Below are 16324 nucleotides of genomic sequence, written 5' to 3'. Positions count from 1 at the left end.
TTATAGATGTTTCTGGTGGCTGTGCTAATTATGGAAAGTATTGCATGGAATTAATGCATGACATATAAATCATGAAAAATATAATATGGACAAGAGTATGCTTATAAAATCTATATTCAGACATAGCATATTTAACTTTGTTCTTTACAGAAGATGTGTAGACTTTTTTACTTAAACAATCAATCAGATAATCAACTAGATGTGTAATACGACCAGAAATTTCATATATCATGCAATATATGGGAGTTACTAAACACTGGGAAGTCATTCCTAAACCTTCTCAACCTGCAGTAGTTTTGTAAAGCTGTCTGTGAAGAAGCTGATTGGCTGAGGAGTGAGAAGGCAGGACTGTGAGTAAGTATATAAACAGACTGGTAGAGTCAGAATCAGGACAGCAAAAAGAAACACACACCCATACACACACACACACACACACACACAAAGACGAAGGAGATACTCTGATCCAGAAACTTCAGTCAAGTAAGCACAAGTTTCTTGCTAAAATATGCTTCATTTTATCTGACATGGTTTGAACAGATCTATGGTTTTCCATGGATTACATCCAAACATTAAAAAATGTCTTATGTGTAAGGATATATATATTTGAATCTACGTAGGTGAAGAGTTTAAAATGTGCACATTTATAGAATTATATTCTATTATTGTTTAATGTTTATAAGAGAACAGAAAAGGTTTGTATTCTGTATCATTTTTCAGTAGTTACAAACATATATTAGCCTAATAACATTTGTATATGCTATTATAAAACCATTGATGAACTATTTGAGATGTTTGCCTATTTTTGTTTTTAGTTTTTTTAACTCATAAAAATGATAGGCTTTTTTGTTTTGTTTTATTTGATTGTTAATGTCTGTACTATAAAACAAATATGGATGGGTTCTGATAACATCACGTGAATGCAGGAATGCTTTGAATGGCTGGAATGCTGGTATGATATTGGTAATCATCATAGTCTGTGGTGTGTAGGACTAAAGGTGTGGTCTAAGGCTGGTTTTTATTTAGATAACATTACAATTATAGAGGATAGCTTTCTAAAGCTTCAACAAAATCCAAGACAAGATGAACATACAAAATGTGACACAGATGACAAAACTGTTTATTTAACAAATTTATTGATTTATATATTTATTGCAAAGGTTTCATCTTTGTTTTCAAAACCAGATCTAAAACCTGCTTATAAAGCTGCTCAGTGTGATACTGAAGCTTGCAGATGGTAATCGCTTCAGACACAAAAAATGGTTAGCTATAAAACTACCAAGAAATGTCATAGAAATGTTTTTTTAGGCTCAGAAAATTACAACCAGAATATCAGCCTTGGAGTATAGCTTTAATTTCTTGCACCCAATATTACTGAATATAGATATAATCAAGTACTCGTCAAATAATTTTCTCAGTATACTTAACTATATTGGTGAGAACTGGTATTTTATTGTCAGCTACATGCATTTCCTAATATTTCACTAAGCTAATGATTTATTGTCTGAATGGTTTTCCTGTGTCACACACCACTTGCTTTGTATACTTAACACTTTGTTTACTGCACAGAATTATATAAAGGATTCAGACTCTTTTTAGATACATCCCCTGAATGTCTGAGGGATGGGGATGAAATGCAGGTTATTGTAGTTATCCATATTTGCAATGGAGCTTCAAAGCTAATGTGACTAGCAAACAATGGGAAGCTTCTCTATCAGTTAGCACTGTGCAAACAACGTAAACCATCACGTCTTTCAAAATCTCATCAAACTGTCATGTTGTGATTTCTTATGTGACTTCTTCTCAAATTATAAATGTTTAGCATACAGTGTATGCTACAAGTTTTATCATACAGTGACTACCTTCACCGTTAGTGTAACATCTGAAGTAATGTTCCATTTCCATTCGGCTGATTATGACAGTGATACAAGGTTTCATTTTAATATCAATACATGGGATAACAGTGCTGCCATGGAAATTTTCCATCAAATCCTGCCCACATTAAAACATATGGAAATGTTGGATGAAGTATACTTCAAACTGTACACCTCAGCTGAGAGTCTGTAAATGTGTAAAAGAGTGGGGAAATGGCAATAAGATTGTAATCTGTGTTCGTGGTCATTTAGTTTTGAGCTACATGTGTGAATAGCCAAAGCAAGCCCACCACACCCTGGATGGTTAAACCTGATTGAAAGAGCTATTTCTGAATATATTTGTTAAATTAATGGCATCCAACCCAGGGCCCACCAACTACATTTATTAGAATTATTTGTGACTTTAACAGAAAAGTAGATACTTGATAAATACTGTGTTTATATTTAATGAGGTCAGAGTAGTGTAAGTAGGAGTGTATCTTTTTTCCCCTTTGGGTATCCATGTTTCAAAACTGTGGCCTTAAATCTTTGCAGAATTGCTTAAACCATATAAATAAATAAATATTTTCAGCTACCTGTTATTTCTCCTTTCTCTCGTAGGACGAATCATGTTTAAAATCACCAGACACTTCAAATAACAAGGCTAGAAATGTCCAGCTTGAGTTCAGGTTAATTAGAAAATGAACAATGATCCTATATCCTCAGCTTGGGTTAAGCTGTGTTGTTATATCTGCAAGGAACCAGTTTTACGATAACGTAGCTTATTTGTCACTTGTCTGCATGCACTTTAATGATTAAAATTCTTGACCTTTTTTTTCATGGGTCTTGTGTTACAATTTGTAACAATTTTGAAGTATTTCTATAGATTCCTTCATCATGACATGTTCACACAATGTGAAGAACAGGTTCCCAAGAGAAACTCTCCAACCAGGTTTTACTGCTATGGGCCTTGAGTCTGTGTAGTAGCACTCAGTGAAAGTGAAGAATGCAAGCAGAATTGTGTAAGAGGCTCAGTGTCCATGTAGATCACAGGACAATATTAATGCAGAGAGACAGAAAGGAAGGAGAAAAAGAGCATTGGAGAGTAAGAAAGAAAAAGGAATAATGATCTCACCATTAGAAAAGAGACAAACAAACAATGCAAAACACATGATTGTTGTAAGCAAATGCTTTTGCAGCCAGGCTTCAGACTTCCTGCTCAGGTTTAAAATTTCAGTTGAGTATTTTATCAAATTTAAAAACTTTTATCCTGAACATTTTAGTGCACAGTTACTGGGGTTTTTACGTTTAGTTGTTAACCTATATTTCTACTGTCAAATTACAGCTTAAAAATCATTGTGATATTTCAAAGACCTGTAATAGGGAGCGTCTGAGAATTGCTACTCTGGGCTCAGCACTGTAGAAACTTCAATATGTAACCACCCCCAACTCCCTCCCACTCCCTACTGATTTCAGTACAGTGCTCTTAAAATGGGGGAACCGCCCAGAAGCAAAAATCCCAAATCTTATGTGTTGTTCCTGTACACTCAAAATAACCAACTCAGAATGTTTCCACTTTACCTGAGCATGACAGATCCTCGGTCTAAGGTTTATTACACCAACAATAATTTCAATGAATTTCTCCACACAGAATTGGAGAATAACAAACACTCAAAACGTGCTTCTAAAACAATGGGCAGATACTTGTTTCCTTTGACTTCTACCAGAAGTGTCTTCTTTTGTTTTATAGCGTCTAAGTAAATAGTTAAATGATTATAGAAATATTAAGTTGAAAGCAAGTATATTTGTGAGAATATTGCATAATGCAGCTGTGCTTTTTTCTACTGTTTCTCTTTGTCCATATCTACTGTTCCTCCTCATCCTCAGTATGCCTGTAGAAGTGAGGAATTCCTCCATGGTGGGACGCTTCCCAGATGTTACTCTGCAGTGGGGTGACACAGAGGAGAAGACAAAGCTGGAGGAGAAAGAGAAAAGTAAAAACAAAAAGTGGTTCAGGAAAATCTGCCTCTTCTGCTGCAGAAAAGACAGCGAAGACTGCGACACGGACACGGTGGTCACTGGGCTGAAAGAAGAAGCCACAGAAAAACCATCCACTGCAGCTCAAAAGTTGGATGGTAAGATGCAACTGAAGAAGTAACTGACTGGAAGGCATCATGGGAAAAATAGTTTATATGCATCAGAGCTCACCTTCTAATCACTGTATTATGGTCAAACCTCGTTTCCAATCTGTTTTGTCAGTAATGTAAATCAGTTTGTTTGCAGATGTATCTGTAATTATTATCGTTTATGTCTTAGCAGTCTTTATCTTCCTCTTGCTGTAAACCAGAGCTCATTGTAAACACAGTGCTAAAGAAATCATTCTTCACAGGTTTCAAATAATTATTAGATAGATTGCAAGAAAGCTTTTTATTTAAATGTTATCACTTTATAAATCTGGATATGATGAGGTATTAAAGTATATTTCCTTAAATTATATATTTAATAAAATGTCCGAAAGGTTCCTACTCTTTTCTACTTAATGATATTTAAGTCTAAATAAAAGCTGTGATACTGAGGCATTAGTATCAGTAACAGGCGCACAATACTAAAATATCACAGTACTTTAGCTATGATAAAATTATACACTGTGTTTTGTTACTGATAATTTCCCAAACTGCAATATTGCATTAATTTCATAAACTTTCCTTCACCCCCCGACCCCCCCCCCCCCTCTCTTTCTCTCTCTCTCTCTCTCTCTCTCTCTCTCTCAGAGCATTTGTTACTTGTGAATTCTCTGGACCTCCTGAAGTCCAAATCGGGTCAGAATCGGGTGGAGCATAACACAAACCATTACCATAACGATAACCTCATCATCCGCCGGGGGCAGAGCTTTCAGATGTGGGTAGAGTTCTCTCGCCCTATGGATCCCAAAACAGACAAAGTGCACCTAGAACTCAGACTCGGTATGTCTTTAAGAGCCCTTACTGTGAACCTTTGTACATAAGCAACTTTGTGATGATTAATGTTTGCTGTTTTTATATTTTTACTGGTTAGGTGTAGGCCTAATTGTTAGTTTCACTAGCCTCATAACTCCAATACAAACATTTAAAAAAATATTAGTTGATGAATTATGTTTGGGGTAAGAGAGATGTGACATTTTTAGTAGAACTATTACTTTGATGTGACTCACTGCCCCTACATTAATATATTATCTAACTGTTTTCAGACGTTACCGCCTCCTGCTATTGTTATGTTGAATCTCCATGTGTGTGTGTTACAGGCCCTACTCCAAATTTATCGAAGGGCACCCTGGTGATTATTCCTCTGATGGAGGAGTTGCATGATAATTGCTGGGAGGCCAAAATAACAGAAAAGGGAGGCAACAAAATCAAACTGTCTGTCAACTCCCCACCCACTGCTGCTATTGGACGATATGAGCTCACTGTGGCAACCCAGACACCTACAGGGAATGCAACATCATCACATAACCCAGACAATGATATCTACATGCTGTTTAACCCCTGGTGTGAAGGTATGCACTGAAACAGACAAAAATATAATTATAATAAAGATATTGAAACAAATCTGTTTTGCCTCTCCGTGTGTCACGACAGCCAGAAATCAGATGTAAATGCAAAGATGCAATTATTTATTACACATAAAGAACAAACAACAGAGAAATGAACTGAAAAGAGACTAACCACTAAGAAGGAGAGAGAATAAAGACCATGAAAAGACTTTATTGACCGAACTAATTGACTCTCTCTCTCTCTCTCTCTCTCTCTCTCTCTCTCTCTCTCTCTCTCTCTCTCTCTCTATTTCAGATGACTCTGTATATATGGACAGTGTGGAAGAGAAGAAAGAATATGTTCTGAATGATATGGGAAGAATCTACTATGGAACAGAGTATCAGATTGGAGCTCGAACTTGGAACTATGGACAGGTATTATTTACCCATATTTACTATTTATTTTTTATTTTGTTTTTTATTTTTTATTTTATTTTGGAGGTTAATATAATGTATTATCATGTTAGAGCAGGATTTATGTGTCATGTCAGTTTATGACCATTTCTGTCTCTCTCACCGTGGTCAGTTTGCTGATGGAATGCTGGCAGCGTGTCTGTTTCTTCTGGAGCAGAGTCGAACCCCTGCGTCTGGCTGGGGAGACCCTATTAATATTGTCAGAGTGGTGTCTGCCATGGTGAGTGAAGAGAAACCCTTTACAGTGTAAACCTTGCGTGTGTGTGAATATGCATTGAACTGGCTCATATACGTTGATAATAAATATAAATTGATTTTATATTCGAGTGTATTCCTGCCTTGCGCCCGATGATTCTAGGTAGGCTCTGGACCCCCCGCGACCCTAAAAATTGGATAAGCGGTTACAGATAATGGATGGATGGATGATTTATGATCAATAAATTGTTCCAATTTTTGACCAGGATAAAAATTCCAAATGTGGATCCTGTAAATACACAAAGCTATTGTGTGATCAGGAGTTCAGTCCCTGGCTTTGCCTCTGTCTGCATAATCAAAACTATAATCAGCATGATGTATTTAAATCAATTCAAATCAGTTAACTTCACAATGAGAGCAGATATCTCAATATATTTATATCAATAGCAGATTACAAGGTTTTAGATTCTAAAATTGTGTTTCTCATCTTGTGTGTATCAGGTGAATTCTCCTGATGATCAAGGGGTGTTGGAAGGGAATTGGTCAGGGAGTTATGAGGATGGGACAGCTCCGACGGCTTGGAGTGGCAGTGTAGACATACTGAAAAATTATCATAAATCCAAAGGGAACCCAGTGAAATATGGACAGTGTTGGGTATTTTCTGGGGTTACTACAACAGGTAAGAAAACACTAAGATATATATATATATATGTGTGTGTGTGTGTGTGTGTGTGTGTGTGTGTGTGGTGGAGTGATTTCCAGTTTCAAGGCTATATAGACTGTAACTACACTCATACCTTTCTTGTGGATCAGTCAATATCTGTTTACATTAGTGCACTGTTAGGAGTGTTCTTTACAAATACGAGAAATCTCACTGCAATATTATCATCAGAACAACTTTTAGAAAGACTTTTTCTTTTCAGAAAAACACTCTCTCCTTCTGTGTCTCGGTCTCTCAGTGCTCAGGTGTTTAGGGATCCCCGCCCGCAGTGTTACGAACTTTAGCTCTGCCCATGACACTGATGTCTCCCTGACAACTGATGTTTATTTGGATGAGAACCTGGAGCCAATTGATGAGCTAAACACAGATTCTGTCTGGTACAAACTCACACACGCACATTCACTCACTCACTCATACACACACACCCCTCTGCTTTAACAGAGTACACAGCACTTATTCATACACAAAGACATATGGATGTTGGACGCACCTCAGTGTGACGTTATAATGTCAGTGACTCAGGACAGATTACTCATGAATGAATTTTACGGTGTATTGCACGTGTAGTGACTGCATAGGAAGTGACAGATGACTAATAAACACTGTAGTATCACGAAGAAGCGGTAAAAAGTATTGCTGTGCTCTCAGATTATAATAATAACCATAGTTACCATTGTGAGAGTACTATTAGATATATAATTATGAATGAGGATCTGAAGGGTGGACACATTTTTTGTGTGCAAAATTTAGACACACCTTTTCAACTGACATGATTTTCTAAATAAGTGTAAATTAACACATTCTCTACAGAGAACACACAAATATGAATATTGTGTTTGCTAAGTTGAGAAAAAGTATGGAGTATTATGTGACATGTTCACTGTAGAGAAATTGGTCACTTATTCTGTCTTTTTGATCAGGAGTAGCCTGTAAATGACTGTGTGAGTTCTAGGTGTTGAGTACTGTGCCAAATGGAAAAAATTCTGATGTGATATGTCTGAACTTGCTAAACAAACGAAGGGTTACAGCAAGATTAGGTATTAGCTATTTTTCTTCTGTCAATCCTTGTACTCTCTCTCACTCTCTTTCTTTATCTCTCTCACACACACTCTCTCTCTCTCTCTCTCACACACACACACACACACACACACACACACTCACACACACACACTCTCACATTCTCTCTCTCTTTCACATTCTCTCTCTCACACACACATTCTCTCTCTCTCTCTCTCTCTCTCTCTCTCTCTCTCTCTCTCTCTCTCTCTCTCTCTCTCTCTCTCTCTCTCTCTCTCTCTCTCTCTCTCTCTCTAGGAATTTTCATGTGTGGAATGAGTGCTGGATGTCCCGTCCTGACCTGCCACCTGGTATGGGAGGTTGGCAGGCAGTGGATGCCACTCCTCAGGAGACTAGTCAGGGCTCCTACCGCTGTGGTCCGGCCTCATTGACCGCCATCCGAAACGGACAGGTTTTTCTCAAATATGATGCCCCCTTCGTCTTTGCTGAGGTCAGTATGCTGAGTCTGTACCATAAACACTGAAAACACATATAAACCACCTAAATATTATTGTTTGTTTAGCATTTACCCTATGTCCTATGTCCAAAGTTGTGGATATTTAAACCTACACACCTTGGCCACTTTAATAGAAACACTGTTTGCCAACTTTATTAAAAACAACCTCCTTGTGTCTAATCTCATTGGCCACTTTCTTGGAAACACTCTCATTGTAGCTGATCCCACTAGCTAATCTTTTATGTAAACATCCAGATATACCTCCAATCACTGTCCAAAATAAACTGACAACATAAAACCCTTGATAAACTATCTCACACATTGTGTTCACTTATTGACCACACCCAGGTTTATCTGCAGTTCAGATTTTTCAGGATCTTTCAGACTTTCTGTCAACACTCTCTAATACATTTCCTTTCTGACAGTGACACATCTGTTCATTGACAAACTTGTTTTACCTCTCTCACCCTCTTTCACTTTTTCACACACACACACACACACACACACACACACACACACACACACACACACACACACACACACACACCCAATGTGCAATGGATCTGCCTATGCATGTCATGATGTTTGTCCTTATTTATTTGTCCTTTCTGAAGAAAGTGTGTGATACATATGATGCATATTACTAATGGAGGTAACACAGTTGTGTCTTTTTTTTCTAGGTGAACAGTGATAAAATTTATTGGCAGAGAAACCCTGATGGTACTTTCTCTCAGATTTACTGTGAGAAGAATGTTGTCGGACACTTCATCAGCACCAAAGCGGTGGGATCAGATGAGAGAGAGGACATCACACAGCTTTACAAATATCCTGAAGGTGAAAACACACACATACCGTGTTTTTATTTACTCTCATGTATGTGTATGGGTGGCACGGTGGTGCAGCAGGTAGTGTTGCAGTCACACAGCTCCAGGGATCTGGAGGTTGTGGGTTCGATTCCCGCTCTGGGTGACTGTCAGTGAGGAGTTGGTGTGTTCTCCCTGTGTCCGTTTGGGTTTCCTCCGTGTGTGAGTGTTGCCCTGTGAAGTACTGGCGCCCCCTCCAGGGTGTATTCCCACCTTGCGCCCAATGATTCCAGGTAGACCCAGGACCTACCGTGACCCTGAAGTGGATAAGGGTTACAGATAATGAATGTATGGGTATGTAGTGGAAATAATATGCACACGTTATGGTGGCATAAGCACTACATAGCGGAATCAATGATAATTAATTATTATTTTATTAATAATTAATTATTTAATACATTTTGCTAAGCTCCATGTTTTCGGAGCCATTAAATAATATGTAGTGTCTTTACCTGTCTTAATTTTAGCTTTTATAACATATTATACAGCAGAATTAACTAGAATTACTTATTATTAATGAATTATGCTCATTGACCCGCCGTGAGTTCTTGACTCTGAAATTGAATCTGAACTAGAAGTTATAATTCCATACAAGAAAGGTGCACACACAAACAAATAACCAAGGTTTTATCACACAACTGGTTTATTAACTGTAATATCAAATAATGAATATTAATTAGACATTCATATAATGTAATGGATTACAGCGATATATGAGGGAACAAGGAGATTAATATATGAGGGAATTTCTCTATGATAATTATTACCCTAAGTTCTAAGGAAGCCATGAGAGACATGAGACCATGTGACCTTACGTATCCGGAGATGGACAGGGAGCATGTCGCTGATGGTGCCTTCCGGCACGACTTCCTGGAGAATTGCAGATGCGGGCCTTGTAGGTTGCAGCCGTGGGTGTTCATTTTCTCCCGAGGCTTTCAGATGCAGCCGTCGGAGCTGGTGGCATTCTGAAGGTCTCTGTGGGGATTCTCCATCGTCGCTGATCTGCCGCCTTGTGAGAGAGAGACACATCCATGCAGGTCTCTCCTGGGCAGGTTTCTCCTCATCTCAGAAGGTCATTCTGAGGGTGCGTGGGGCCTTCTTTCGTTGTTGTTGGTCCGGAGGCGTTGTCGTCCTTTTTAGGGTCAGAGGTCTAAGGTTTCCATGCTCTGGGTGTGACGTTGAAATTTTGCTAGGGTTAAACTATAGCTTTTCTTAATATATAGTTTCTATCTGGACAACATTAATATAAAAAAATCGGTTCTCTCTGGACCACGAGGGCCAAGACTGTTGAAGAGAGCCATGAGAGAGCCTGCGCCTGCAGAGACGTCTGCAGGGCAGGAGAGCTCTCTGACTACCCTATCTGAGAAGCATTGTCTGCTGGAAGCAGGAGAGAGACGTTCTTCAGAAAAACATCTTCCTCTCCAAAATTCTCTAAGAGTGTGTCTCAGAGGAATGTTAAAAAGAGTGAGTGTGGTGTGTGACTGGCTTTAACCAGAGTTTAGAAAACCTGCCCCGAATACCTGATTTGTCCTGATTCGTCCTCAATGAGGGAGAATTGGAGCATTTCTCCTGATTGGCTGTTTCCTGTACCTTGGTAGTGGCATCACATAGAATTTATGACCCTTGACAAGACAAAGACTTGAAGACAATTCCTGACCATCCCAGAATTCTGAATCATGCTTTTGCGATATAAAAGATTAGATGCTAACACAAAGTAATATCATTAAGACAACCATGTTCTACATAATTATTAAGCAACTACACACATAGTATGTGGCTACCTTGGTTCTACATAAATTCATATAAACAAAAATGACTTTAAACACATGTAAATTAATCCCATCCATTTTGATTGTCCAAATGGAATTAATTTCAAACAGTTGTGCACATATGTAACTTCAAATTGTTTTAAACCAATGGGAATGGTTTAATTAAGGTTAAACTGATCCTCAGGAGTGTCTCTCTGCGTCCTGCTTTTGAGAAGAGTTCCATGATCCCCCAAGACCTGGTCGTAAACTTTCCTTGAAAGGACCTATAGTGTCAGTTTTATAACTCTCTGACACAGAGAGCCAGGTACCAATTTGGGGCCAGTTCTTTCTGAAAAGCTTATCTTCAAATTCTAATCTTGCTTGGTGTGTCTCTGAAGCAAGCTAAAGCTTGGGTATTTAAAATCACATCTTCAGAAAGTCAAAATTTCCTATTAGAAATTAATACACATTCATCATATCCACTACAGGTATGTGCAAACCGGATTCCAAAAAAGTTGGGACACTAAACAAATTGTGAATAAAAACTGAATGCAATGATGTGGAGATGGCAAATGTCAATATTTTATTTGTAATTGAACATAGATGACAGATCAAAAGGAAAAATATGTTGATTCAAAATTTCACAGAGTCAACAAATCCCAAGTAGCAATAAGTGGCTGGAAAAAGGAAATTGAGCATATAACGAACAGCTGGAAGACCAATTAACACTAATTAGGTCAATTGACAACATGATTGGGTATAAAAAGAGCTTCTCAGAGTGTCAGTGTCTCTCTGAAGCCAAGAGGGTAAGAGGATCACCAATTCCACCATTGTTGCACAGAAAGATAGTGCAGCGATACCAGAATGGTGTTACCCAGCGTAAAATAGCAAAGATATTTAGTTATCATCATCAACCGTGCATATCATCATCAAAAGATTCAGAGAATCTGGAACAATTGCTGTGCGTAAGGGTCAAGGCCGTAAAACTCTACTGGATGCTGGTGATCTCCGGGCCCTTAAACATCACTGCACCTCAAACAGGAATGCCACTGTCAAGGAAATAACTGAATGGGCTCAGGAATACTTCCAGAAAGCATTGTCAGTGAACACAATCCACCGTGCCATCCGCCGTCGCCAGCTGAAACTCTACAGTGCAAAGAGGAAGTCATTTCTAAGCAAGCTCCACAAGCTCAGACGTTTGCACTGGGCCAGCGGTCATTTAAAATGGAGTGTGGCAAAATGGAAGACTGTTCTGTGGTCAGATGAGTCCCGATTTGAAGTTCTTTATGGAACACTGGGACACGATGTCATCCGGACCAGAGAGGACAAGGATAACCCAAGTTGTTATCAACGCTCCGTTCAGAAGCCTGCATCACTGATGGTATGGGGTTGCATGAGTGCTTGTGGCATGGGCAGCTTGCATGTCTGGAAAGGCACCATTAATGCAGAGAACTATGTTCAGGTTCTAGAACAACATATGCTCCCATCTAGACCTCATCTCTTTCAGGGAAGACCCTGCATTTTTCAACAAGATAATGCCAGACCACATTCTGCAACAATCACAACATCATGGCTACGTAGGAGAAGGATCCGGGTACTGAAATGGCCAGCCTGCAGTCCAGATCTTTCACCTATAGAGAACATTTGGCACATCATAAAGAGGAAGGTGCGACAAAGAAGGCCCAAGATGATTGACCAGTTAGAGGGCTGTATTAGACATGAATGGGAGAGCGTTCCTATTTCTAAACTTGAGAAACTGGTCTCCTCTGTCCCCAGACGTCTGTTGAGTGTTGTAAGAAGAAGGGGGGATGCCACACAATGGTAAAAAATGGCCTTGTCCCAACTTTTTTGAGGATTTGTTGACGCCATGAAATTGAAACAACATATTTATCCCTTAAAATGATACATTCTCTCAGTTTAAACTTTTGATCTGTGATTTGTGTTCTATTCTGAATAAAATATTAGATGTTAGCACCTCCACATCATTGCATTCAGTTTTTATTCACAATTTGTTTAGTGTCCCAACTTTTTTGGAATCCGGTCTGTACATATGTATTTAAATATGTAAAGGTAATAATTATAATGCAATATCATGTAACAATAAATTTTGAATTCCAGTGCAAATGAAACATGCTGCTTTGGTAATTTCCTTATTTAACTTGATCAAACACCAACAGACCTCTTCAATCTCAGCACAGGTTTAAAGCAATTTGCTCCTGAGTGTGACCTCTGTCCTTCAATTCACTGTCCACTAGGTTCAGAAGAGGAGCGTATCGCCGTGGAATCTGCTTCTCGCTATGGCTCCAAGCCTAACACCTACGCCACTGCTGTCAGCCAGGATGTGACGATTGAGGTTGGTATGGAAGGCCAGGGGCCACAGATGGGTGAAGACGCAGAGCTGTCCATCACTGTGAAAAACATGAGCTCAGAGCCTCGCAGTATGGTCCTCCACAGTCAGACTGCGGTTATGTACTACACTGGAGTCCTCAAAGCCACAGTACAGAAGGACGACATGCTGATAGAGCTCAAACCCAACGAAGGTGAGAGTCTGACCCTCAGGTCCATTTCTGTTTCTCACAGAATTCTCCACCCTCTGCAACTTTGTGTCAATGTCAGAATAAAACTGTTTTTGAAAGAATATGAAAAGTCATTGTCTCAAAATTTCACACAATGATGAATGGAGCAATAGAAATGCTCCAAATTTGCTAGGAATACAATATTTTTACACTAACTCGCATTGGAATATAAGACTGTTTCTGCTTCTGCTGAAAACTGACTGTTTTTGTCCCTCTGAGCTGTAAGAATGTTGACAATTTTTGTTTTCAAATGATTATTTCTGTGGGTGCTTGTGAATCAGTTTATTCAGTGTAGTTTATGTACATTTTTCTCGTTATAAATAATGCAAGCCAGAAGTCACACCGCTCATTGACTACTGCATTGTTATGTATTGCAAGTCCTATCAAAGACTGGTACAGGGCCATTACTAGTTAAATGTCCACATTAAGTATCTCTTTCTTTTCTGCTGTACAGTCCAGACTCTGGAGTGGACACTTCAGTCCGCTCACTACAAAAACCAGCTCGTGGATCAAGCAGCACTGATGCTCACTCTGTCTGGACGGGTCACTCAGACTAACCAGGTTCTGGCCACTCAATTCAACTTCCGTTTGCGAACACCAGACATCATCATCACTGTGAGTCTTTAACTGCCTTATTTGCTCCTTCTCATTTTGAGATATTTTAGCATACCACAATTGAACATCAAGCTGCCCTTTTCATCCTGCTTCTGCTTTTCATTAATGAACTTGCCAATTTTTTACAGCCTTGCACAGAGAAATGTTGATTCTAAACAGGTTTTCAAGGTGCTTTAGGACTGTATTTGTAGATACCAAAGCTAGTGATGGATAAAAGGTACTGATTTTTAACGATGCAAGTTTTATTCTACAATGCTGCACTATCCATTTGTATCATTTTGGTAAAGTATAGCAGGTGACATATTAGGGAAAATGTCTTCCTTTTTTTTAAATAAAAAAATAAAGGCAATTAAAGTAATATTTCAACAATAATATTTGCTCAATGGGTGACACGGTAGCCCAGCAGGTAGTGTCTCTATCAGACAGCTCCAGGGATTTGGGGTTGTGGGCTCAAGCCCCACTCTGGGTGACTTTTTGTGAGAAGTTTGTTGTGTTCTCCCTTTGTCCACGTGGGTCCCCCGGGGCTCTGGTTTTGTCCCACAGTCCAAAAAGTGTGTGGCCCTGTGAAGGACTGGCGCCCCCTCCAGGGTGTGTCCACACCTTGCGCCAAGTGATTCTGGGTAGGCTCCACACCCACCACAACCCTAAACTAGATAAGCAGTTACAGACCATGAATTAATGAATGATATTTTCTTCTATCCAGGCAGTTTCTAGAAAAAAAAAATCTTGAAACGGGTCTGAAATTTGTAAACTGACTGGGTTCCATTTAGGTCCACATGGGAGGACATTTCAACTTAGATGCTTATCTAACACATAATTTGTTGTATATATTAATGTTAATTGTGTTAAGTGACTGTCTGTGAGGAGTTGGTGTGTTCTCCCTGTGTCTGCATGGGTTTCCTCTGGGTGCTCTGGTTTCCTCCCACAGTCCAAAAATACTCGTAGGTAGGTGGATTGGCGACTCAAAAGTGTCCGTAGGTGTGAGTGAATGTGTGTGTCTGTGTTGCCCTGTGAAGGACTGGCACCCCCTCCAGAGTGTATTCCTGCCTTGCGCCCAGTGATTCCGGGTAGGCTCTGGACCCATATATAATGAACCCATATATATTTTACGCTATTCTGCCTACAGCCTCTAGGAGACGCTGTGGTGGGGAAAGAGACGGAAGCTAAATTTGTGTTTAAGAACCCCTTGACACAGACACTGAAGAATGTAAAACTACGCATTGAAGGTCTTGGCCTGCAGAATGTCAGAGAGATCTCCTTGGGGTAAGTCACTCTACACTTATCTGGCCTTTACTGATGGGAATTTCACACATAAAAAATTTAAAAAAAAAAAAGAATTGAAATGTGATCAAACTTTTTGAGTGTTCTACTGCAAAATATTTAATTTACTTACAGTGGTGATATTAGGAACCAGGCATTTTCATTTAAAACACAAACATATCCATTTCAATAGGTGAATTAATAAGAATTAATAATCCTTTTGTGGAGAGGTGCTTTTACTGTTTGCTGGACAAGTCTCAGAGGGACATTACGTCATTTTACACTTTCACATTTGATGTGTAAATTGTGTTTATTTTTTACATTGGGTGTATTATCTCTCTCTCTCTCTCTCTCAGTGATGTGAATGGTCTTGGAATAATGACAGTAACAGAGAAGTTTGTTCCCAGACAGTCTGGCCCTCGGAAACTTCTGGCTTCTCTGGACTGCCAGCAGCTCAGACAGGTCCATGGTGTCGCAGATATTATCGTTAAGGAGAAGTGAAAAAAAAATCTCACATGAGATGACGAATCAAATTTCTTTGTTGTCTCTTAATTAATTAAATCATTTTTATACAGTATTTCTCACACAATAGAGAGAATCTTTGGAGATAATGGCTGATTATCCCTTTAAATGTCATGAACTTTTTTTTTTGGTCATTCGCTTATCATCTTAACACAGTGGTTTCAGTTCCAAACATTGTGGATGCTATGCTAATCTCAAAGTTAGAGAATTACTGAAGGTACAACTGAAAGTAGCATCAAAACACTGAAGGATGTCACTGTAACCCGCTTGTCCACATCAAGCTGATCATAACATTGCAACAGAATCCATTGATTTGCTTTTAACGGAAGAAATATTGTGATCAGACATGTGCTGTTGTAAAACCCTGTTTTTAACATTTATTTATTTATTTATCTGTTTCTAACACTGGCAAATGATTTTCATTTGATACACACTTGTACTTCCACTCTTCTGTACGTAATAAACAAACATGCAACTTA

General features: G+C 38.9%; 1 protein-coding gene across 2 annotated transcripts; it reads left to right on the top strand.

The window, feature by feature from the left end:
* The first annotated feature begins 315 nt into the window (after window positions 1–315).
* LOC136696448 (protein-glutamine gamma-glutamyltransferase K-like) lies at window positions 316–16316 on the top strand. 2 transcript variants are annotated; one of them, XM_066670872.1, is made up of 14 exons: window positions 316–354; window positions 3738–3985; window positions 4622–4813; window positions 5131–5382; window positions 5675–5793; window positions 5945–6052; window positions 6529–6706; window positions 6987–7125; window positions 8063–8255; window positions 8942–9095; window positions 13128–13412; window positions 13903–14063; window positions 15190–15326; window positions 15680–16316. In XM_066670872.1, the coding sequence occupies exons 2-14, from the start codon at window positions 3739–3741 to the stop codon at window positions 15822–15824; spliced, it is 2310 nt and encodes a 769-aa protein (XP_066526969.1). In that variant the 5' UTR covers window positions 316–354; window position 3738; the 3' UTR covers window positions 15825–16316. The 2 variants fall into 2 exon arrangements, with proteins under 2 accessions (XP_066526969.1, XP_066526968.1); XM_066670871.1 differs by lacking the exon at window positions 316–354 and adding an exon at window positions 404–480 and having other exon boundaries at window positions 15680–16315.
* Window positions 16317–16324: the final 8 nt, after the last annotated feature.

Source organism: Hoplias malabaricus, chromosome 5, assembly GCF_029633855.1.
Source record: "Hoplias malabaricus isolate fHopMal1 chromosome 5, fHopMal1.hap1, whole genome shotgun sequence".
Classification (NCBI taxonomy): Eukaryota; Metazoa; Chordata; class Actinopteri; order Characiformes; family Erythrinidae; genus Hoplias; species Hoplias malabaricus.
Note: the sequence above shows the minus strand (reverse complement) of the source record. Positions and strands in the feature narration are given on the sequence as shown.

Coding starts and splice junctions, on each gene's coding strand:
- LOC136696448 (XM_066670872.1), top strand. CDS start 3,739: ATGCCTGTAGAAGTGAGGAATTCCTCCATGGTGGGACGCTTCCCAGAT. Junction 5,383..5,674: donor GTTTAACCCCTGGTGTGAAG/GTATGCACTGAA, acceptor TCTCTATTTCAG/ATGACTCTGTATATATGGAC. Junction 6,707..6,986: donor TTCTGGGGTTACTACAACAG/GTAAGAAAACAC, acceptor TCGGTCTCTCAG/TGCTCAGGTGTTTAGGGATC.